The 24,195-nt window shown below is 41.4% G+C and overlaps 2 protein-coding genes across 10 annotated transcripts in view; one reads left to right on the top strand and one right to left on the bottom strand.

Moving 5' to 3' along the window:
- The first annotated feature begins 21 nt into the window (after nt 1-21).
- On the top strand, nt 22-24,119 carry SCRN3 (secernin 3). Of its 6 annotated transcripts, none has more exons than XM_028749346.2 (9): nt 22-173; nt 1,825-1,996; nt 3,029-3,210; nt 4,309-4,508; nt 5,883-6,095; nt 9,228-9,390; nt 10,720-10,900; nt 12,604-12,755; nt 21,536-24,119. In XM_028749346.2, the coding sequence occupies exons 2-9, from the start codon at nt 1,826-1,828 to the stop codon at nt 21,540-21,542; spliced, it is 1,269 nt and encodes a 422-aa protein (XP_028605179.2). In that variant the 5' UTR covers nt 22-173; nt 1,825; the 3' UTR covers nt 21,543-24,119. The 6 variants fall into 6 exon arrangements, with proteins under 6 accessions (XP_028605179.2, XP_028605155.2, XP_028605192.2 ...); XM_028749322.2 differs by lacking the exon at nt 21,536-24,119 and adding an exon at nt 13,636-14,536; XM_028749359.2 differs by having other exon boundaries at nt 23-173; nt 12,604-12,770.
- The window catches only part of GPR155 (G protein-coupled receptor 155), a 35,153-nt gene continuing 26,543 nt past the window's right edge, over nt 15,586-24,195 (bottom strand). For 2 of the 4 annotated variants that reach the window (XM_028749276.2, XM_028749286.2), the window contains exons 12-16: nt 23,122-23,255; nt 21,891-21,986; nt 21,220-21,284; nt 20,225-20,359; nt 15,586-16,539 (exon numbers count right to left, since the gene is read on the bottom strand). In XM_028749276.2, the coding sequence (XP_028605109.2) occupies nt 16,299-16,539; nt 20,225-20,359; nt 21,220-21,284; nt 21,891-21,986; nt 23,122-23,255 (671 nt within the window). In that variant the 3' untranslated portion in view covers nt 15,586-16,298. Of the gene's footprint in view, nt 16,593-16,625; nt 18,145-20,224; nt 20,360-21,219; nt 21,285-21,890; nt 21,987-23,121; nt 23,256-24,195 lie in introns of those variants that run through there. The other 2 variants (XM_028749291.2, XM_028749300.2) reach the window with 2 other exon arrangements.

Here is a 24,195-nt window from a genome sequence, read left to right as displayed (position 1 = left end):
GGAGTCGGAGGACTCGGCTGGGGGCCTAGGCCAGAGGACGGCTCCTCCTCCCGCTTCTGCCCGTTACTCCGCCTCAGAGCTGCGGCGGGGACGCGAAGCGGGCCTGAAGCCGGCGAGGCCGAACGAAGCCAGGCTCGTGAAGCAGAGGCGGCCGCCAAGGCCTCGCGCGACGGGTAGGCTCCGCTGTAGCTCCTCGCTTGCCGCTTCGCAGCAGCGTTAAATCCCCGCTTGTCGGGCCCAGCACGTGTGAATGAATGCCGACCGAGTCCCCAAACAGATATATCCCAACAGACAGTTGAAACCTCAAACGAGGTTTCCGGAGAGGTAGCCACTCGTGAACATGAAAAAGCAAAGAGCCGTCTTAACCGGTTTCCTTCAGACGTAAACAATCCCTTCGCTACGGTCACAGGTGAACGACGTGTGGAAGTCGCAACACGCGTGTTTGCCTTCACGGGGAGTTGGGAGCTTGGTTAAGCACATCATCTTTTCCGTGACTCTTTGCGCTTGTGTTTTACAAGCGGCTGTCTCTCGTAATCTCAAATTAGGTAAACGTCAACCTAATTTTTGAATGTTGGGACGCTTTCCGAGTTAGTCTGGGGCTAGCTCAAGTCTGCACAGGATATTATCATCTGCCACATTTCATTAAAAAAAAAAGACTCTTGAAGTGCCACAACCACTTTTTCTTAACCCCTCTCATCTTTTTGGATAACATCCGGACTGCAGGATAATAATCCCGAAGCCCGTGGCATTTTAGCCTGTTTTATTATGTATTTTGTGCTTTCTATATTGTAATTTTATGTTGTGGACTGTCCTGAGAACTACTGGTATAGAGTGGTATACAAATTTAACAACAATAACTAAAGCAGCCGCAGCAGCAACAATGTTTTTGTGGACTTATATTGGTCTACAAATACGTATGTCATGTTTTTTGTTGCAACAAATTTAACAACAGGTTTATTGGGGCGGTAGCATATCTTTTCTGGGAAACCCAGCCAGATGGGTGGGGTATAAATTATTATTATTATTATTATTATTATTATTATTATTATTATTATTTTATGGACTAGAAGCTACTTTGTCAGACGCATCAAATGTTAATCTTCAACAGGCAGGTTAGATGGAGGAAAACATGTATTTGGTGGAGCCAAAAGGCCACACGACGTACCGTCTGACCTGAAAGCCACCATTTCCCAACAACAGCAAGAACAACAAACAACTTGAAAGGGAGCCTCAAAGTCTGAATTGTTGATAGAGCTTATCAGTAAATTTGATGGTGGTGTTTAGGACTCAAATCAGTTCCAAGGTTTTTTATCCCACTACAAATTTAGTTTTACTAAACTAATTTAGGAGGGTTATGTTATCACCAATTACTGCTGTTATGCATGGTCACTGTTCTTTTTTTATATGCGTAGGAATATCATAGACTGTACCTATTTAAATTTATAACTTATCAGACCCACATTTTACAATCCCATATCCTATTCCCATATGCACGTGGATTTGATTCACTTTTTACAGAGCCACAAGACTTTTCATTGGTTTTGCTGCAACAGACTATGCTTCCAAAAGTCTCATGTGCACACATGATTATTTGTGTCCCCGGTTCCAAATATTCTGCACACAGTTATGGGGAAGGCCATCTGATCTCCAGAATGTTGATACCTCTCCATAATAGTGGGAATTGTGGGGTTAATCTAAGTGGCACCATCATTTGGGGAAAAGGAACATAAAATTCTATACAACCTTGTGCTTTCATTCAAGTATTAGTGTTTCCCATAGTTTTCCTCCTTCACTGGTCATTTATCATATTACATAATTTTCCAGGATGGCTTCCGTGATCACTGAACCTTTCTCCTGTGATACTTTTGTGGCTCTGCCTCCAGCCACAACTGGCAGCAGGATCATCTTTGGGAAAAATTCAGATAGGCCCTCAGATGAAGTCCAGGAGATTGTGTACTTCCCTGCTGCAAGTCATGGCCCAGGAGAAAAAGTTGAGGTAAGATCAAAGCATATAGAAAAATAACACAACCATATTAGGATGTTTTTTTATATACCGTATTTTTCGCCCTATAGGACGCACTTTTTCCCCTCCAGAAATGAAGGGGAAATGTGTGTGCATCCTATGGGGCGAATGCAGGCTTCAGGAAGCTATCCGCAAGCCTTGGGAGACTGGCGGGAGTTCCCCTCGGGCTCCCTAGGCTTGCGGATAGCAGCCTGCAGCCCAAAACCCGGGGAGCACAGCGGAGCGCACCCTGGGCTTCGGGCAGCTCTCCGCAAGCCTTGGGAGCCCGGCGCAACTTCCCGCCGGGCTCCCATGGCTTGCGGATAGCAGCCTGTTCTGGGGGCTGGGGTCGGGGGAAGCTCGGGCTTCCCCTGCCCCAGTCCCACGCCTGGGGGGGAAATAATTTTTTTTTCTTTATTCCCCCCCCCAAAAAAAAACTAGGTGACCCACTTTAAAGGGTAAAGTAGTGGAACAAATATTTAGTTCCGCCAAAGAAAAATCTCATGCTGATGCATCAACTGACCGGAATGGTAGCCATTCACAAATGTCAGTTATGAAGTTTAGCGGGAGTGGACATAGTATCACTTAAGAAGACAGGACATTGCTGTATGTCACACCACAGGCCAGTTTTCTTCTGTACTGCCTACATTTAACTCATTGGCTCTGCCAGATTTTAGATGGGAATTTCCCTGCCCCATGTGGAGAGGCTAGGCATTAAAAATGGAACTTTTTGCATGCAAGGCATTTGCTCTACCCCTAAGCTGTGGTTTAGCTTTCAAAATAATACTAGGCTCAGTAAAAATACTGGGTTGGAATTTGAAGAATCTGATTTTTACTTATTCCCTCCTGATATTGCAGGCTCCCATCTCACACTCAGTGCTATTCGATTGTCTCCCTACAATTTGGAGAGCCTTTTTGGGAGGCAAAAAGTTGGGAAGTCCACTCACATCAGTTTAAATCCAGTCCATTGTGTAGAATTCAGGAAGTGTTTTTCTTATGTGTTTTCTGGTATTCTTTTTATTGCAGTGTACTTATATAGAAATTGAACAAGCACCAGAAACTTATGCCGTTGTTCTGAGTCGCCCCTCCTGGCTCTGGGGTGCTGAAATGGGGGCCAATGAGCATGGAGTCTGCATTGGGAATGAAGCAGTGTGGGGGAAGGAGGAAGTCTGTGACGATGAAGCCCTCCTAGGCATGGATCTTGTCAGGTTTGCAGACAATACGATTTAAATTAGCTGTATAAAATGCAATTTTGAAATGTAGAAAGCGAGACTTGATGGACTGATTCACACATGAACTGATCCCTCGTGATTGTCTTTAATCAACATTTGATAACTTGTGTAAGCAATTGCCTACACTTTCACACAAGCAAGTTCTAATTTTGCTGTTTCACATATGATGCAGTCATTTAAAGGAATAGATCAAGCATAGGACTTTGGATAGTTTAGGCCTTGAAGTGGAATGCTAGGTCTACTGCTGTTGCTAGACAGGAAAACAAATGTGTTACCTGATTATGGAACAGATTCTTTTTGCCTAGTGTAGATACTATGAAGACTACTAGCTTCTTAGAAAGACCCCCTGCTGATATCAAGAAACAATAGAAACAGTATTGCTGGGAAAATCCCGCTTAATACTAAAATTAATAAGACAGACACATACTTTTTGGTGATCTACTCATATGTGTTGGCATCTATGTAGTGGCAGCAGAACACCCTGTTTTGTGATGCTGCTCTCTGGAAGTAGGCCCCTTATTCTAAGTGTTTATTTACTAGTGCAAAAATCTTTCTTCACTCTAGATTTGGCTCAGATCAGTTCTTAAGCAAAGAAATCTCAAACATACCTCTTCCCTCAATGGAGGACCTATAGTTCAATGGTCTAACTAGCTGTCACCACTGGTTTTCATTTTGCCAGTCTAGTCAGTCACAACTTATGGCTGAGTGTAAGAAACATCTGCTTTGATGTAACTGTAGCTCTAGCACCCTGCCGAAAGGCAGTCAAGACTAAGCTGCCACACTTGCCTTCCTAACCTGTTTTAAACCATCTTTTTAGGCTTAGGCTTGGGGGGGGGGTAAGGAGTGGCATGCATACTAGGCGGACAATGACAGTTCTGTGGGTGCTCACAGGCTCTCTGTGGGAATAAGTATTTTCATCATTAAAAACTTACATTAGCACCCACTGTAATAAGCCTTATCCAGGACATGAGATACATGGGCAACTTTCTAACTCACTGAGTAAATGTGCAATAATAGGCAAATTCAACATTCATAAGAATTTTCCCAAAAGGTAACACTTCCGTATGGTTTTAGGCTTGGACTGGAAAGAGCTAATACCGCAGAAAAAGCTGTTGGTGTCATTGTTGACTTGCTGGACAAGTATGGTCAAGGTGGAAACTGTATGGAGAGTCATATGGCATTTACATACCATAATAGCTTTCTGATAGCAGACAGAAAGGAAGCTTGGATACTGGAAACCTCTGGAAAGTATTGGGCTGCAGAGAAAGTAGAAGGTAAGGACAATCATCTTCACTTAATTAAATTCTTCTCAGATTATAAGTGTATATAACCTGTTTGTGCTGCTTCAACATAGAAAATTTTGGTGATAAAAGTGGTATAACTGGTGCTAGTGTGTTTTCATAGAAAGGCAGCTTAGTTCCTCATTCAAATGAGGAACTGTTTATCTCTTATCTGCCAGCAGAGATTTAACAAAACAAGATGAAACTGGTGGATGATGGTGGTAGTAGTAAATAATAATAAATACATGAAGGTCAGCATCAGATGTTGTGGCAAACATTATTGACTGCTGGTTCCAAGCTTTGGGCTTGCAGGCTTCCTCTTCCCATCATGTACTTAAAATCCCTTCTTTAATTATTTCAAACCAGGAAGTATGTATGCTTTGATGTTGGAATTGAGCAAGTCTTGGTTACTGCAATTCTGTGTTGGAGTCAAGTATGGCGAACTATAATTTGCCCAATTTGCTACAGCAAACTATAGCTATCATGAACCAGAAAGTGAAGGAGGGTATTGGGACATGTAAAGGGAAGAGGAAGAGCACAAGCGTGAGGTTCAAACCATAGTTCAGTTGCAATGTCTGAAACATGCTAAAGAGGAGAGGTGAAGAAATTCATTTTTTATTTAGCTGATTGACAACCTGCTTTTCAAGAAAGAAAAAGTCTTCTCCATGCAGCTTACAGAATACACATCAAAATCATAATAAAATACAAGCTAAAACAATTTAATACATCTATAGCAAACTATTGCTAAAGAGCCAGCACAAAAACAATACTACAACACCATTCGACAACTCCTTATAACATTAACCACTAAAGGCCACAGTAAAAAAAATGGGTCTTTAGGCCTGTTTTGAAACTAACTAGGGATGAGCCTAGCCTGATCCCACATGAAACCGAATTCCATATTTGCAGGGCCAACACTAGGGAAGGGGGAGAAATTCGATTCAGTTCGCATTCAAAGCAAAATCATATCAAATTTGCACTTTCTGAAACTATGCGAGAACTGAAACATAGCCATCCCATGAAATTTGTATTTATTCAAATTTTGCCATTCAGTTCTCCAACCAAACAATGGAGACGAAAATGCATATATTAAGAGAATGTGTGCTGTATGGGACAATAAATACCACAAGTGCTGGGGAATGAGGGGCGGAGACAACTGTTTCCTATGAGCATGTTATTGACCCTAAACCCAAATGCCTACTAGTTTGGGGAGGCCTTTTGGGTCATGCTATGAGGCCTCTTGGGTAGTAAGGTTAACAGTACAATCCTATGCATGAAAAAGTCCCACTATAGTTCAGCAGGCCTCACTCCCTAGTATGTAGGTTTATTATTGCAGTCTAAGATACTGTTTTCACCACTTTTCAGCAGAAGGAGTACGGAATATTTCCAATCAGCTATCAATAACAACCAAGATTGAGCGTGAGCATCCAGAAATAAGGAATTATGCTATAAGCAAAGGCTGGTGGGATGGAAAAAAAGAATTTGATTTTGCTGCAACCTTTTCATACGTGAATACTGCCAGGATGACTACTACCAGAGGCAGATACTGTGAAGGCTATAAACTGCTGAAGAAACACGAAGGTACCTTTGTTGAGTCATGAGTGACTTTAAATGCTTAGAAGATGTTTGTAGCAGGCTTGGGATCCAAGAACCACATGGAATTTTTACAGTGATTCTACTAGGATAGAAAAATAGCATTTGCACCATCTTGCTACAAACCCGGAAAGAACAAGGTAAAAAAGCTTGTCGGCTTGAACAGGATTCTGTAGTTGGCTTTTTGGCTCAGCCAAGGCCTATACAACAGCTGAGCAATTTAGGCCATACTTGCCCCTAGCTCAGGGACAGGGAACTCCTTTGTAGCCCAAGAGTGACATTACCCTCTGGGCCACTTCCTGGGGCCACATGCTGGTGACAGGCTGGACAAGGTCAGTGGGCAGAGCAACATATGTGAATTCTACAGCAGGCTAGTTTCTACACGTGAGACATCCCTCTCTGTTCTTCATTCAGGAAAGCAAGGAGCATTATCAGATTTCCAGGACACATTTCAGTCAGGCATAAGTGCTCAGGGGGAGTGTAGAGCAGGGCTTATGCAGGGTGTGGTCTGCAGAGTCCTGAAGGCCAGACAGGACTCATCTTTTCAAGAATGGCTCATCTCATGCTTTGAGGACTTTGGCTTTAGAAAAATGAATATAACACCACAGGGTACTAGAAGAGCACATTTGAATATCCCCCGATTTTTGTGATCCTTATAACAGCCATCATTTGGTATTGTTTGCTTATTACACGTGTATCAAAATTTCATGTATAGTCATGTGTTGAAAAAATAAGAACATAAGCCCAAATAAAATTGCACTCCTCTGTTTCAATATTCATTCTGCTGAGCCCTGCCGCCCCCAATTGTAGCAGTTATTCTGTGCTTCCTAGTGGATTACTTGAAGCTATAATACCCCTGTGATCATGCAAATCCTACATTCATTTGGGGAATTGTAGGTTCTGAATACTGAACATGTTTAATACCTGTCTAATGTGATGGCCTTGTTGAGGTTCTATCAGTGCCTTCATTCTAAATCCCCATTTTTCAGATACTTACCTCAACCATTTTTAAGTCGCACCAGGTGTTCAAGTTATCAGTCAGATGCAGTTTAAGCTGTTTCTTTTCTACATACCTTGAATGAATCATTATTGTAACGCACTAGTCTCTAACAAAATTCAGTACTTTCAGGTGTTTTTTTCAAAAAAGATTTTCCAAAATTGGTGCAGAGGATTTATTTTTAATATTGAGATTGTTATTGTAAAATGGCCACTGGGTATTCCGAACTACCTGGTGGGCAATGATGGAAATCTAAAGTGGAAAAGTATTTTTATGTAAATAGCATAAAACAGAGATAGATGCATTCATACAGATCAAAGAGGCCGGTAGCCAAGTATTTGGCTGCTTATTTCTAGTGAATAGATAAATCCCAGCCTTTCTCACCTTTTCAATGCTTGGCCATGTGTAGTTCTCCTCTAGCCCAATTTTCTCTCTCTGTTTTCATTCGCCTATTAGACTTGTCCTCCCTCTTTCCATCAAAACCTTTTATTCTTCTGGAGCACTCCCTTCCCCAGTCTTACTTTCTAATGCTCCTGCTTATTCTGCCCCATTTCTCCTGGGACAGTAGCCAGAAGCCCTTCCGACTTTTGAGTTCTGACAAGCAGCTAAACCAAACGTTGCTAGAGACCTCATTGAAATACAACCCTTGCAGTACAGATAATAGAGACTTCATGGTTTTGAGAGTTAACAGTAAGCACCCTGAAAGAGAAGAGCATGGATGGATCTCTTCCCACACACTTCACTCCCTGCCAAAAGAGATGTGCAAGCTCCTTTTCTACTCAGTACTTCTTCATGCTTTATTGCTATTATCTTTAAAATGCATTGTATCTAATTTTCTATTTTAAATACACTGCTTCGCATCTGTGTGCTTAATTCCAACTAGAATTTGAGTTTGGGGGTTTTTTATAAAAAAAATATTCAACGCAGCACCATGCAACTTGTTCAATCAGCAGAAGGATTTCTTCTTGTACAGTGGAATGTTCTTCCTCTCTCCTCCCTAAACCTCTTGTGGGGTTTCTCCCAACTCTTGGAGCAGATTTGGGGACAGCAGGGAGAGGAGAAAGAGGAAGTCCTAATCTAATCCTTGCGCTAGCTTAATTGTTTAATTGGATATCACCTTACATTTCTATTCTTCCCCAGAGCACTGAGAAAAGTTTTCCACATTTAGGGAAACTTTGTTTCCTTGCAGAGTGGTAGTTCCCCAACAAATTTAGTATGGTTCTCTTCATTTTTATTTGCAAAACCCCCTTTTACGCTGGCTGGCTGACTGGGATGGGAAATGGAGCACAGAAGGCCATACATAGTAAATTGACATGTAGCCACCCATTTCATTTTATTTCTGTTTCCCCAGTATTAAATTTAACATCTAAATATGTCATAAAGCAGTATTTCATGAGAAATACATATTTTAAAAGTTTAAAGCCATCCATTGTTTTGTGAGATTCTTCAGGGAATCCAAAAACGTTGCAGAGAAAAATAACTTCCCATTCTCTAGCGGGTACAGAAAATGACAACAAAAAAGATTAAGAGGTTGCAACACCTTTTTGTGCTGAAACATTTGGTCAGTTTTCTTTTAGTCTAGCAAAAAAGGTTAAGGAGTATATAACAACTTTTATATTACACTAGAATTTGAATTATCCAGTATCATTAACTGACAACAAATTTAGGAGACAAAAAAACCAAACAAACCCCACAGTGCGTAATTCATTAAAACTATTCACTGTCACAGATATGATACCATTCATGTATTATTTTCAGCTTTTCAGAGGCTGATTTTCCACTATTTGAGATAGGATGCCAGACAGATGAATTCTTTGTCTCATACAGAAGGGTGCTTAATGTTGAAAGAAGTGATTTCTCTCTGGAACATTTCTGGAAAATCTTGTGAGGCTTGAAACTGGATGACATTAGTTTCAACACTAATTTTTAGTACCCATGGGAAAGAATATTTTTGGACAGCGTAATGGTGGAGCCCTCTTTGATTCTGCCATTCATGTTTCACTTACCATTTTCCTAATTGTTCCTTAGTTTGAAACAGACATGCATGTGGTTTTTGAATTGGTGCTATTCAGTAAACTATGTTAAATATGCATATGAAATGAATAATGTTTTGTCTTGCATAGGCACCATAACAGCTGAGACAATGATGGCAATCCTTCGGGATAAAGAGAGCGGCATTAATATGGAAGGAGGCTTTATGACCACTGGAAGCATGGTTTCCATACTTCCTCAGGAAACCAGCCTCCCTTGCATCCATTTCTTCACTGGAACTCCAGACCCTGACAGGTGACTCTTAACAATTTATCATAAAGACTAAATTCCTAGCCCTGTTAACTTTCCTTTGAGCAACTTATTCATGATTGACCTTTAACCATTTTAAACACAGAGCCCCAAATTTCATTGAAGTCCAAAATATAATCCATAATGGATGAAACTATTTCACACACAGAGACAGGACCAAGAAGAGCCATAAAAAACTCAAGCACAAAAAAGGGCTGGAGATTAAGGCCTTGCTTTGACATAACACTAAGCTTAGTGAGGGACGCGGGTGGCGCTGTGGGTTAAACCAAAGAGCCTAGGACTTACCAATCAGAAGGTTGGCGGTTCGAATCCCCGCGACGGGGTGAACTTCCGTTGCTCAGTCCCTGCTCCTGCCAACCTAGCAGTTCGAAAGCACGTCAAAGTGCAAGTAGATAAATAGGTACCGCTCCGGCGGGAAGGTAAATGGTGTTTTCGTGTGCTGTTCTGGTTCGCCAGCAGCGGTTTAGTCAAGCTGGCCACATAACCCGGCCAATAAAGCGAGATGAGCGTCACAACCCCAGAGTCGGCCATGACTGGACCTAAGGGTCAGGGGTCCCTTTACCTTTAAGCTTAGTGAGAATGGGCAAGCATACAGGTACCCAAGGAGAAAATTGTGACCATTTTTCTCCTCTGGTTTGGTTTAATATTGCATGCAAAAACAGCCCCCAGACAAACCACAAAGGGTAAACCAAGAACAAACTTTGGTTACAGCTTGTTGTTTGTTTGGAGATAAACTATAACCCTGGGTTCATGTGTAACACGATACCATAGTTTAGCTCTGGGTAATGCAGCAGTCGCAGTAGGACCAGAGGAGGAGCAAAGCAGCCACAATTTGCTCCCTGAGTACCCATATTCTTGCTCATTCTTACCAAGCCATACCTTGGGCTTAAGTGTTACATGTGAACTGTCATATTTATTAGTTAATCAAATTGCACCCCACCCTTCTTCCTGAAGAAGCTGAATGCATTTTGAAATATGTGAGGCTTCATCAAGTCTTATGAGGAAACATGAAAGATTTTCCTTGAGAAAAGGTAGTCTTGAAACGTGCTAGAATCTCTCTTCTTTGTTCTAAGCACTGCAACCATTATTGGACAGTGCATCCTGTCTGATTTTAATAGAAAATACTCTTGAGTACATGTGATTAAAATGAGTAGCTCAAAGAACTCACTTGTAGACTGTATGGAGTAAACAGATAAGATATTGTAATGGCTGTGTGCTAGGAAATAGTTTAACCTTCACGTCCGTGGTGGAAAGCAGCATTCATTGTGCATTTGCTAATTTTCTTTTCACTTGGTGTTTCAATTTATTCTCTAGGTCTGTCTTTAAACCTTTCATTTTTGTGCCAAATATTACGCAGTTGCTAAAAACCAGCTCCCCAGTGTTTGGTCCCGAGGATCCAGTTAAAAAGCAACCACGATTTCAGACAAAGCGAGACAGAAGACACGAACTCTACAGAAAACATGAAAGTGCAGCTCTTGTGATGGAGTCTTCTAAGGTGTGTTAATTTAAGTTGAATCTCTGGGGGTATGAGGGGTATGGACTTTAAAATTAAAATCAGTGTAAGGATTTATGTAATCTGTTCCATTGCAATCATGCTGATGTAATTTAATACTTCAGCCTCCGGATGGAGAGAGACTGCTCTGGCATCTAACCTTTCAGTCACAGGGCCAAAAGATAGTTCTTGAAAGGTCAAGAGGATATTAGCATATGCTACTTGATCTTGTTTCCTATGCTCAAGCAAAGCCAGCTAAACTCAAATACTCTTTGAAAGTCTGCTCCCAGGGAGAGAGGGAAGAGAGTATTAATGCTCACCAGTTCAGCCCACTATCTTTATGTGGCAGGCTGTGGGTGGACAATGCAACTGTGTGACTTACACCAGTCTTGCAACAAAATAAGTCGTACTTCAGTTCTCGAACACCCTTGAACTCGTACGTTTCGGGTCCCAAACAACTGAACACCGGAAGTGAGTGTTCCGGTTTTCTAATGTTCTTTTGGAAGCCGAACATCCGGCGGGGCTTCCGTGGCTTCTGATTGGCTGCAGGAACTTCCTTCAGCCAATCAGAAGCCGTGCTTTGGAAGTCAAACGTTTTGGAATTCAAACAGACTTCGTTCGACTTCCAAGGTACGACTGTACACTGTTTTCTTGCAGGTAGAGGTGGAGCTAAAAAAATTTTTCCACCAGGGATGGGTAATCTTCTCCACCTAGCAGGCCAAATCTTTATCAGTTTCCTCTCCTGCAGGCCAACTTTGACAGGTAAACCTGCCAAAGTCCCTTGTGCAGTGCTTTCCTACAGCCAACCTGGGAAATGCCACCTTCAAGCAGGCTTGAACTCCCTGCCCACAAGCTAATAGGCAGTAGGAGCACAACTTGTTTCACTAGCGTGAAATGCTTTGCACTGAAAGCGCCACTAACACAGGAGGGAAAGAGCTCCATTTTGGCAGCTGTTTCAGTGCAAACCACTTCAAGGTTATCAGAGCAAGATGCACTGAGTGGTGGGAGATCACTTTCATCCCCCCGATTATTCCTTTGTAGCTATGTTGGCACCCAACGCAACAGATGACATCAGGTATGGGTCAGGTGGGTGAGCTTTGTGGGCCAAATTGGGATTCCTGCCAGGCCAAATTTGGCCCGTAGGTCAGAGCTGCCTATTTAGCAGCAACTAGAAGTCATGTAGACAGTCTGAGCCTAGCAGCTGTCTTATCACCAAGCGCAGTTGAGCCCCATAATTTTGAACCCATCCGTTAAACAAACTGGCAGAGAGGCAGGGAGGAAATTAACCTGCTTGAACTCCTACAACAGCAGATTATAATATCCTAGGGACAGACATTAGTTTAGGGGGTAGGGAGCAAGAAATGTGTGCTCGAAGGCTAATAAAATTCCCCTCCCCCCAAAGAAGTAGCAGTAAAGCACTTAGCTGCCCACCCTTAACCTAGTCCTTTAACTCTAACATAGTGGGACAGACAAGAAAGTTATTCCCTATGATTTCCAGACAGCAATAGGCTGCTTCCTAGTCTGCTGGAAGCCTGTGAACAGAAGCAGCACTTCCATTAGGGAATGCACTGCTACATTTTGTGTAGATCTTCACCAGATATGGGTAGGCTGATATGAACCTCTTAATGGTGGATGAAATAACTTTTAGAAGAGTTCATATGTTCAAGCATTACATTGTTAGTTTAATTTAATTTTTTTTTTAATAGGAAAAAGGGGACATGATATTGGAACGGATCCGAAAGTTGGAGAAAGAGAAGATTAAGGAAATGGAGCATATTCTACAGAACAGGAGCCTTGATGCTGATCAAGCAGTTAATCTTTTCTCAAACTGCACAGATGATGAAATCCAGGCATATGCGTAAGATAATACTGGGTAATTTGTTTTACTGCTCAAAGTGGTTTTGTTCTTTGCACATCCCCAGCTCTGGCCAAATAGCATATTATAATATGGGTATAGTCAGACTAGAAAGCAAGGAAATTTTGAATTAGGTTTCAGGAGTGTAACTGACTGTGGCGTTTGCACAGGGCCGCCGGTCATTCCACGGACTATTGACCTTGCACCACCTCGGCTTATCTCTTCCACTGCCACCAACCAGGTTTCCCCGGTAATATATTCAGACTCAGGTTGTATCGTATTAACAAAGATTCCAGTTTATTGTGAACGCAAACAAGTTTTAAATACTTTGAAACACTGTAATCCGATTCACTCTCTGTCTCTAACTCACTATCCTATGCCTCCCACCCACAAGAAACCAACCAAGCTACCGTATTTTTCGCTTCATAAGACACACCAGACCATAAAACACACCTAGTTTTTTGGAGGAGGAAAACAAGAAAAAAATATTCTGAAGCCCAGAAGCCAGAACAGCAAGAGGGATCGCTGCGCAGCGATCCCTCTTGCTGTTCTGGCTTCTGGGATAGCTGCATAGCCTGCATTCGCTCCATAACACACACACACATTTCCCCTTTTTAGGAGGGAAAAAGTGTGTCTTATAGAGCGAAAAATACGGTAACTGCCAAAGCCCCTGTGTTGAGCCTTAAAGTTAGGCTCTGCCCCTGGGATTTCTTATTGGTCAGCCTATTAACCCTTTCTCTCTCCCCCCCCAAAGTACGACATCTCCATAATGAGTGAGCAAATGCCACACTGAGCAACCTCCAAATACTGGCCTTTAATGATGGAGATATTTCCTCTTCGTATATTCTGCACTGAAACTGGTGTTTGTTTCTCCCCATCGTAGCACTACCACCACCTTCTGCCCAGGCTGGTAGGGTTGTGGAGATGGGACTTCTGCCAGAATTTTCTTCCATCCCCCATTGGATTGCTTTACTATAAGAAGACATGCACTGTGAAATTTCAAGGGGGCAGCAAGTGTGTAACTTCACAGCTGAACCAATGCAGTTGTGATTGCTCAGTATTTAAATGTGGAAGGGCCTATTCTAGCATGGCTTTCTCTCTTAACTCAGGGAAAGTCGGTAATGTGAAAAATACGAGTTTCACTTTATAGTGTAATATTATATTAATATATTGACCCATCAAGATGCTTTCTAGTGCAGTCTGCTTACTTGAAGTTAGAAGTCCTGCCACTTCAAGTAGGAGACTTTAAAAAGAAACACCCCAGAATGTAATTGTGAATGGTTAATTTTTTAAATTGACTTGCTAGGGAAGAACAAGTCCTACAAAAGTTAACTGCACGAAATCCCATTGAAAGCAACACGCTTTAGTAATGGTGACTAAAGTTTCACTGCTTTTGTTAGATCTTTGCTATGGCTGAAATTTGGCTGTGGTGGATACAGATTTTAAGTGCCCTTATGTAGCCACGTGTGTTGAACTTAGGCTAAGAATAATGGTAGAATCCTAAATGAACCAATGGAAAATTAAGGAATAAATTCTTAGTTATTTCAGGTGAAAGCCACTAAGGTTCTGTAAATGATTGTTTTCGATGCCCTCACTTCAATGGAGGGGCCTGTTTACTGTTTCTTCAAACAAAGGTACGCTATAAAGCTAAAATTATGCAACAGAAATTCAAAATAATCGAAAGATGCTACTTTTTCAGTTTATATATGTAGGAAATGGCACTGCTGTGTTAAAACACAAACGCTTCTACTGCCAAAAAAGAAATTGCAATTCTGTGTAGAGAACCAAGAGTGCTCTGTAATTGGTTATTATACTTGGGTTTTAATGTTTTGCTTTGGGTCACCTTTGTGAGAAAACTCCCCCTCCTCTGGAAATAACTACTGGGTGAGTGTGCAAAATAGCAAGTACATAATTATGTTGGACTTAATTCTGTAGGCAGCAACTTTAATCAACTCTGAAAAGGAATGTACAGAACACCAAGGTTAAACATCTGGATTTATTGAGAAACTGGAGCACAAAAATGCAGAAATGCCAACTACTTCCAAAACACATTTTTCCATAATTCCTCCCAAATTAGACAAAAGCATGATTGGCCACAGAAATGTAATTGTAATGCATTCCTGTCGTTTCAGCGGCAGATCAGATTAAAACCACACTTTATACCAAACACAGTTTTCTACATTGTGGAAGATAGTGTTTCTTCTGTAACATATACAAACAGGCCTGTCAGTTCATGTGTAAGGTTGACATAAAATAGATTACACGTTTGACAGCAAGAGGAGGTGGTTTATTCGTACATTTTGCATGCATATTCATGCAGTTGTGGCTACTGAAATGTTGACTAGGCTGCTAGCCTTGACTCGCTACTATCAGAGGCGAACGGCCACAAGTCCAAGAATACTCTTTCGATCCATACCTCTATAAAAATAAAGCACACACATCACTCATCTGGCAAAAAAGGGTTAGGCAACATAACAGATCTCATGACTGTAGGTGAAGAAACAAAAGTCACATGGCAAATTGTTCCTTCCAGTGAATTAAGTTTATATAAAATGGTCGATAAAATGACCACTCTAGTATCTACTTAAAAAATAAAGGGCATTATTTAAAATACAGTCTTACTTTATGTAGACAACCATAAAAAATAGAGAAACTAATGAGGGGCCTTGTGAAGACGAGAGAGTCCTTCAAATCAGTATTACAAGGTTATCCAACAAACTTAAATAACTCATTTAAGTTGCATATTGAAAGTAGTACCCAAATCTAATTCAAGTATTTGGTCTTTATAGGCTATTGGTCTAATTTAGGAGTGCAAAATAACCACAACCTCACAGACATCAGAATCTGTTTATTACTTTAAGGTTTGTTAAAAACAAATGGCTCAATGTTCAGAAGTTATAAGCCAACCTCTTGTTTCAGAGCAATTTATGAGGCTAGGAAAACAAATCATGCTTAGGCTGCAAGTGCTGCACAGAGGCTGCCTTAAAATCCCACTGATTTCAATTGAATTTGAGCAGCTTGATGGCACACAGGATTGCAGTCTACCTTTTCATTCTTTAAAATGATCGGCTTGTTCACCCAAGAACTGCTAATGGCAAAAATCTGCTATTTCCCAATTCTAATCCTCAGACACCACAACAATCTTCACAGTTTCATTTATGTCAGCACAAACAGAGGATTTTATGTTCAAAAGGGAGTAACAGACTGGCCAAAATGTGTTGAGTAACTATCCCTTGCTGTTTTGCCAGTGCATCACAATTCAAAAACAGAATTAAACTGGAGAACACAACACTTTCCTCAAGTACAGACTTTTGCAGAGTACTGTTTGCACAGGCAAGGAAACTATTGGGAAGCGGTTCATAGGTCAAAAATCAAAAATATTTTAAATAATTCCCTGAAATGACTCATTAGTCAGTATTCAACACATGAGACGTTAATTCTCTTTGGGTAGGACACAAGGAGAACCATATCACTAAGAGAACATCACAGAAGAGCGTGAGAACTAGGGGTCAGGAAAGAGTTGAGGCAACTCTTTTTTGGCTAGCTTCAAAGTGCATCCTCATTTCCATGGCTTTCTACTGCCACACATCTCCTAGGCACAAAGCGATAGTACAACTGCTCGTCCCGGAACTCAAATTCATCGGCAATGTGCTGGATGATGCCTCCTTTCACCAGTCTTTCTCCATACACCACAGCTCCCCCACGGTCTAAGGCAAGGCCAACTTCCACGAGCCAGTTCACCAGGTCACAGCCACAGAAGACCCCGGCCACAGTCTTTGTGCCACACCTGTATGTCAAAGGAAGGATTCACCCACATGCTCTGTAAATCTCGTACCACCACTGTTTGATGGGTGAAGACAAAGGGGGGGGGGGGGAAATAGGGGGAAACAAGGAAAGACAGCATGACAGTTAAAAGAATTGTTAAAAAGGAGGTCATGTGTATAGTAAAGCATGGTTGTGGGGATTTTTTTTGCAAACCTGGATTATCTTTTTTCTAAGTCACAATCAACATGCATGTACAAGTCATTTGAAGCCAGCATATGCATAAAATTAACACTGTGGGTTAGTATAGCATGAACTACCACTGGTTCAACATTCATAGTGGTACGAACTAAGATCTCCACTCCGTGTAACAAAAAGGATGGAAAGAGTAGGGGAAATCCACGTTTCAATCACTCCGATTGCTACCTAGTTCACACAGTATACAGCAGAAGTGGCAGTAAACCTGTTCTTGGACTGCACCATTTCAGACTGCAGGGGGAGGATTGCGTGCCTGCATTTAAAAAATGGAGAACAAGCTGGCAGAGGAACATTCAAAGTTGCTTTAGACCAAGCCAGGGTCCATCTAGGCCATGACTGTGGACACTGACTCGCCAGGGTTTCCCCACCCTACCTGGAGATGCTGGGGACTAAACGTGGGAAATATAATTCTGCTGTCTTTACATGCGAGCAATGTATTTCTTTTATTGTTTCCATTTGGTTGTGTATTTTTGATGCGTTTTATTTATTGCTTATGACTTTTGTTATGTTGCTAATTGTGTAAATCTTGTCACGTTGTAAGCCGCCTTGAACATAGTTTCAGCTATGGAAAGGGGGCATACAAATAAAATGATGATTCACACAGGCGATCAATCCCCTCTTACAGTCTAAAGGAGGAACCATTCAGGGACCGTTTTGCCACCTTTCAAACATTCACTAGCACAAACGTCTGGAGCCGCTTTCTCTTCCGACTGAGAGCCATTTAAACCCACTGGCCCCTAAGTCGAGGTTACCAAATCCATTGAAAAGCCCTCTAGCCTTGTTGCTGGTGCAGTTGCGCACACCACTTGCCTGCAATGCATCTGTCTGGCAGGGTGATGGCAATTCATACAGCAAAGAGCTTTGAAACAGGTGAAGTGCTGCCTTGGGGGACTGTATGGCGACTCAGCTACCTTTTAATGCAATTACGTAACTTGTTTTTCAAACTTAAATTGAGAATTCTCTATTACTGTATAAGAACAGTAATTGAACTTTTTTAATTCCCCTAAATTGTCGTGAATATGCAAGATGCTGAGAACAACATTTAGAAGAAAAAAAGATCAAGTTCTATTTCCAGTGACACAGTGGGAGAAAAACTACCCATGGCCACAAGGGTATTGTTCAGAAGTTGACCTGTGATAGTGAATGTTTCTGCTTATCTTATAAGGAAGCATGTGTTAGAGAGTTAGAGCAAGCCAATATGACCAACTACACAAGGCAGCAAACCAACGTAAAGAAGGAACCTATCAGCATTTTTATTAGAACGAAGAGCAAAAATTTATTTGGATTAGTGAAGTGAAGCAGAGCCAACACAAAAAAGGATGGAAGAAGAAGAAACAACAACATCAGAAGAGGACTGATGCAGGACTTTCAACTGAGAAGGAGAGAGGGGAAAAAAACATTAGAAGCAAAACATGTATATGAGAAAGGATCAAGAGAAGGCACATATTTCACCACAGTGTGGAAATAAGGGCACTCTACAAATGTACATACTCAAAACAAAACAAAAAAAAGCATTTCGTTTCAGAACTTAAAAAAACAAAGAATTCAGCAGAATTGTCCTAAGTTGTTCACTCAAGCCATCTTACTGTTCTAAAATTCCTTTTCAGTAAGTTTATTACATACCCCTTATCCCAAAAGACAAAACTTTTGGGAAATATGTAATCCTGAACTGGAAACCTCACTGCTTATATCTGAAAACATCGTGACAAACACAACTCTCTCATTTGGGAAAGGGGTAGGGAACTTTCTTTCAGGCCAAGGGCTGCAGCACCCTGATGAAAAGCTGTCGTGGGGGCTGCATTCTCAGAGTGGACAAGGCCAGACCCACATATAATCATACACCCCTAACACCACACACACACACACACACACACACACACACACACACACACACACACAGCTATTGCCCCATGGACACAAGATCCCATTTTCTCCAACACCCTTCCTCAGTCCTGACTGTGCAGGTGAATGAACATCTAAACAATGCACAGTTGGGACTGCAAGCCCTGCCTTACAGAGCCTCAAACTTAATAATGAACTTTGCATCCCAAAGATTGCATGCAAGAAATTGCAAGGTGTGTGGACAGCATTTTGAATATCTCTTAAGGAATGTAAGTACCTTTCTGCTGAAATACACCCACCCAGGCCCTCTGCTTTGGTCTCCTTGCAGCTGATCTTGCAGAGTTAGAAGCCACAATCACACGCTTTGGGACGCACAAGTCCCCTTTTGCTAATCAGCTGCTCCTTGAATGAATAGATCCCCACCCGATTTAGGACTTCAGGTACATAATAGGTTTGATCTCTAAAGTGATTAAAGAATACACCACCAAGTCTTCCAAGAGTAGCATCAGTACGAACTCCATCTGATGGGAGTTTTAAGCCCAATATTTCTTGGTTTCATGCACTACTATGTGGAGAATGACAGGTTAGAAAGCAGTAGCTTCTTCCACCGCTACTTTTGAGCTCTTGCATTAAATGTTTGTAGTTCAAATGTTTTAAATAAGACTTTCTAATGGTTGCAGCTTATCTACTGATGGCACAAAATGGGAAGGGTTTGGATTGTTTGCAGTTGCCTGCTTGAAATCAAAAGGGCTGGAAAAGCTGACTAAACAGTTAAAAACACTGAATAGGCAACAAATGGAAAACGACCTTGTAGAAATAGGACATGCCTTTATAACGTACATATCAGAAAACAATTCCATCCAACCTCTGCCAGTGCATGCCGAACAGTGGTGGGATATATTTGGCTGAACTCTTTACTTTGTTCTCATGAGGAGGGGAGGGATTATATTTATTATATGGGGATTTTTTTGTGTTATACTGGAAAATTAAATAAAAACATTTATTAAAATGTATTTTAAGGAGATGTGCCGTAAATTGTTTTCGATCAGCATGTAAAATGATTGGCTATAATATGAGCATGCTAGCATGCTCTACTATCTATTTTGGAAAGAAGTTTGTTCTCTAGGCATATAGAGGATCTTTTAAGGTATCATAAGCAAATTTTGTATGATGGTTGCTGAGATCAAGGAGCAGATTCTTGTCTTAAGTTTCAGGATACAACAGCATGCCATTTTGAATTGACACACCAAACCTTTCAAGACAGCACTCACTTTAATCACTAATTTCAAAACTGCACTGAATTTCTGGTTCCTTAGAATCCCTCAGCAATGCCAGCCACTTTCCACTAGTCTGACACTTATGTTAAGTCAGAAAAAGAATCTTGAAAATGATTTCCTGTCGTTTTGGTTTAAGACCAAGCATACCTTAGTCCAGGAATTAGAAAACAAAACACAAGTCTGGAGGCTTTCACATGCATATTTAGTGTTATTTGGAAGTGTTTCCAGCACAAAACACTCAGAGATAGAACACCAGAACTGTCTGCAAAGTGTACCCATCATCCAAGAATAGAAACAGTTTGAATAAATCTTTACATTGATACACAGCCCCACCTTCTGTCTTGGACAATGCTCCTGACACACATCTCTTTGTGGTAATTAACAAACTGTTGGCACGTCATCCGGATTTCCTCGGGTACAGTGGATTCCCTGCGCTCCGATGTCCTGTTTCCCCAGAGGAATTCAAACCTGGAAAGAGAAAAAGTCAATCTGAAACAAGCCCACTGAAATATTACAACAAATAAAAAGAAATACCAAATAGGAATGTCTTATTATAAATATCTACGTACATTATCTTTCTATTTTGTATAGATGAGTGATCAAATCAGGTCTTTGAAAATAATTAGTTTCAAGGGAGAAGAAGTATGAGAATTTGTGCATGGAATAGAAAACGGGATGAATAGGTGTGAATTTCTGCTCCTGAATTCAAGTACAGTCATACCTCGGAAGCCAAACGTCTTGCGAGACAAACGTTTTGGCTCCTGAATGCCACGCGAAACTGGAAGTGAGTGTTCTGGATTGCGAATGTTATTTGGAACTTGAACGACCGTCACAACTTCTGCGGCTTCCGATGGCTGCAGGAGCTTCCTGCAGCCAATCTGAAGCCGCGCCTTGGTTCCTGAACATTTTAGAAGACGAACGGACTTCTGGAACAGATTCTGTTCTACTTCTGAGGTGTGATTGTACCCTTTGGGCTGATTTATACACACTTGTTCATCATTTGGTGACTATAGCTTGGATCCTAAGCTGCTCTGTTCGTGTAAGGAGGACAGCAATTTGTAAACTCCACCCCTGCCCACCGTATTAATATCTCCTACCATCCTCAAGCCCCCCCCCCAATCCCATAGAGCAGATTCTCAAGAACAGAGGGCCACACAGAGAATGAGTTGAAGAGAAAGCCCCATTCCATGTATGTGAATGTTGTTTCATGAATGGTACAAAAGTTAAGAGCTGCACGGAGAAGGCGGCAGAAATAACATTAGTTGGGGGTTAAATCTGAAAGACAGTTGGCATTATTAACACATTCATATACTTATTTGGAAAATTACCTCCGTTTGAATGGAAGAATAATAAGATGTTTGTCTAAACCAAAAATTCCAAAAGAAATGAATCCCTGAAAAAGAAAGGATTGTTATTATTTTTTTTAAAAGAAACATTGATAGGTAGACCACTAAAATCTAAGGAATTTTAAGGTATCACAAGACACTTTGTGGCTTTTATTTTACTTCAGGTTATACACACACGTTCTCACACACAAGTGTGTATGTGGTAACAGCAGCAGGAATTAAAATAAGTGCTAGTACAAATACCTAAGTTACAAGTTAATGACTACTTTCAATAATGTGCACTGATTGAAATCTGCAGGCCTTGATGACAGTCACTTGATAATGCTGAAACATCCATCCATCCTGTGTCTTGGTGACAGATGCTAATGAAACACCTGTCTATTGGAAATGAGTATTTCCCCCCTCCCTTTAAGGACTGGTACAGCAGCCAGGAACCCAGTGCAACTTGTCAGAGCACATTGACAGAGCGAGTACTTTCAACATAATTTTCTTCAAGTTCATGATAAGCAAAGGAACAAAGAGGGTCCCCTCCCCCCCTTCCTGGCAAACTCTTTTTATCCCAATCTTCTTAGGCATGCTAACTGGGTTCAGTGAGATGTTGTCTCAGTCAAGTGAATGTAAGATCAGAGATGTGATGTCAGAGTCAATATTACCTGACCAAAATTAAATACAGCGCAAAAGAATTGTAGCTCCACATAGAGTCTTCCAGGTTCTTGGTTGAACAACCACCACAAACAGCTGGATAAATTCTGGGGGAAGACAAGAAGAACAAATATTTTTAAAGCTTCACTTCTGTGTGTGTGAATTTTGTTATTTTTATTGCAATCCAGTTTAGGGCTTGGAACGAGGTGGATTGTACATCTGTTTAACAAAACGCTTTTCCAATGGAAAGCTACTAGTCATTTGTCTCTGTACTAATATATTAAAGCCATGGGTTGTATGCATTCAAAGTAGCACTAAGGGGGAACAGTCCATCAGCACAATGGATTTGTCTCTAAGCAAGAGAATGTTCTCCCTTCCCACCCCAATGCACCCTCTTAAATCTGTTCTGGGGGTTCCCACTACCTTATGAAGCAGATTTGGATTTGGTGGGGCACACAGGGGAAGCCCCAATGTCCAAACACAACTCATTTGACTTACTAAACTATGTGGTTGAGTACCACACCCCAAGAATTTAATGAAATGTTTATTTCACTAAATACACAGCTGATGGAACAACCAGCCCATCTCTTTATCACTCCAATGCTGTCTGCTGTTATACCCACACTTGAAAAGCATGACAGGAAAGCACGACTACAGGTGTGGTAGCCTATTTCAGAGGTAGACAACAGGGTGTCCTTCAGAGGTTGTTAAGACTCAACTCCCATTGGACCCAGTCAGCAAGATTAGGGGAAATGTAGCCCAGAACATGTGAAAGACGCCATGCCAGCTACTCTTTGTGCAATACCTCTTCATTACACCTCAACAGATGGCTTATCACTATTTAATGCAGGTCACTTCAGACATCATTCCATGCAAGGGGTTTATGCAATGTTCTTATATTAACACAACTAAGGAAGAGGAGATAGGAAACTGGCGATATCACATCAGACCACTGGTCCACCTACTGTGAACTCTAACGCTGTGCATTGCTGAGGACCTCTAGAATTTCGGTGCAAATGCAAGCAACCTACTTGACATGAATGTTGTGAAGATAAGATTGGGGGTGGAGGAGAATGATGCAGTGAGGAAAGATGGGATATAAATGCAGCAAATAAAAAATGCTGCATAAATTATAATGGCATTGAAAGTTTCCCCTGCCTGCACTGACTTCCCTAAACATTGGTGTGAATCAATGGACTAAAACAGTTATCAGAAGAGGTGAAAAAAAATAATGCAATTTACAGCAAAGAGGCCCACAATGAGAAGCAAGCACAGCAGCACATGTCTAGCCAGCTGCTTGTCTCCAGTTTGCAGAAGCTGCTCTTCCTGGACCAAGGCACAGCTCTGAGAACTGCATGGACTTAAGCACCGATTCGCTGAAAAACATTAAAGTAAATATGTTAAGTTTTTCATTTTGCCCAATTGATATGTAAATACTGCATTGATTACTATCATATTGTTAAAGCAAAAGCATTCCCCCCCCCCACTAGAAAACACTAATCAGAAAAATAAACTGTATGTCCTTTCTTTTCCATTGCATTCCACAGCCACACATCTTTTGCTTGTGAAAGACTTTACTGGCTGCTTGCTTCAAGGAGTGAAAGACTTAGAGTTTTGACCCAGGCCAACAGCTACCCTATTTCTGTGACCTTACAAAGCAACAGGGGCAGTTACCACTTGAATAGCTTAAAACAGCACAGCACTAAAGCCATTCTCTGGAACAGGCTTTTAATCCAACATTAAATTTCCTGGCCAGGGGTGGGGAGGAGAGAAACGAGAAAGGAAATACTGGCACTAAAATACCGACCCACAATGCTTTCTACATGGTGTAGCCTTACTAAGCTGAATATCAGCATGCTGGCATTTTATTTATTCGGCCCTACGTCAAATTCCATAGGTAAAACATAACGTAATAGAATTTAGGACGGGGTTCAATGAAGCTGTACGCAGTAGGGCTCCCCCACAATCTGCTCTGGAGGGTTGGGTGAAGCCCCAGAAAAGATTTACGGGGCACGCGGGGATAGGAAGTGGGAAGGTTTCACTGCACAAGCAACAAGGCTTTTTTTCAGCAGGAACTCTGTTCCAGCGCCATTGCTATTATAAGAGAACAAGGAAGGCGTTTGTGGTGAGTTCCGGCACCTCTTTTTTTAGAAAAATAGCACTGGCACTGGTGAGTGGACCTCGTTTCTCATATACATCAACAGCTAAGCACTACAATGAATTCCACTTCTAAAGTTGAATTTGGCGTATTTATAGAAAGTGTCAAAAGTTCTTGACCGCAAAAATCGTTCCTGCCACCAGATGGCAGCAAGAGGT

The sequence above is a fragment of the Podarcis muralis genome, chromosome 1 (assembly GCF_964188315.1).
Source record: "Podarcis muralis chromosome 1, rPodMur119.hap1.1, whole genome shotgun sequence".
Lineage (NCBI taxonomy): Eukaryota > Metazoa > Chordata > Lepidosauria > Squamata > Lacertidae > Podarcis > Podarcis muralis.
This window is presented reverse-complemented; position numbering and strand designations above follow the sequence as displayed.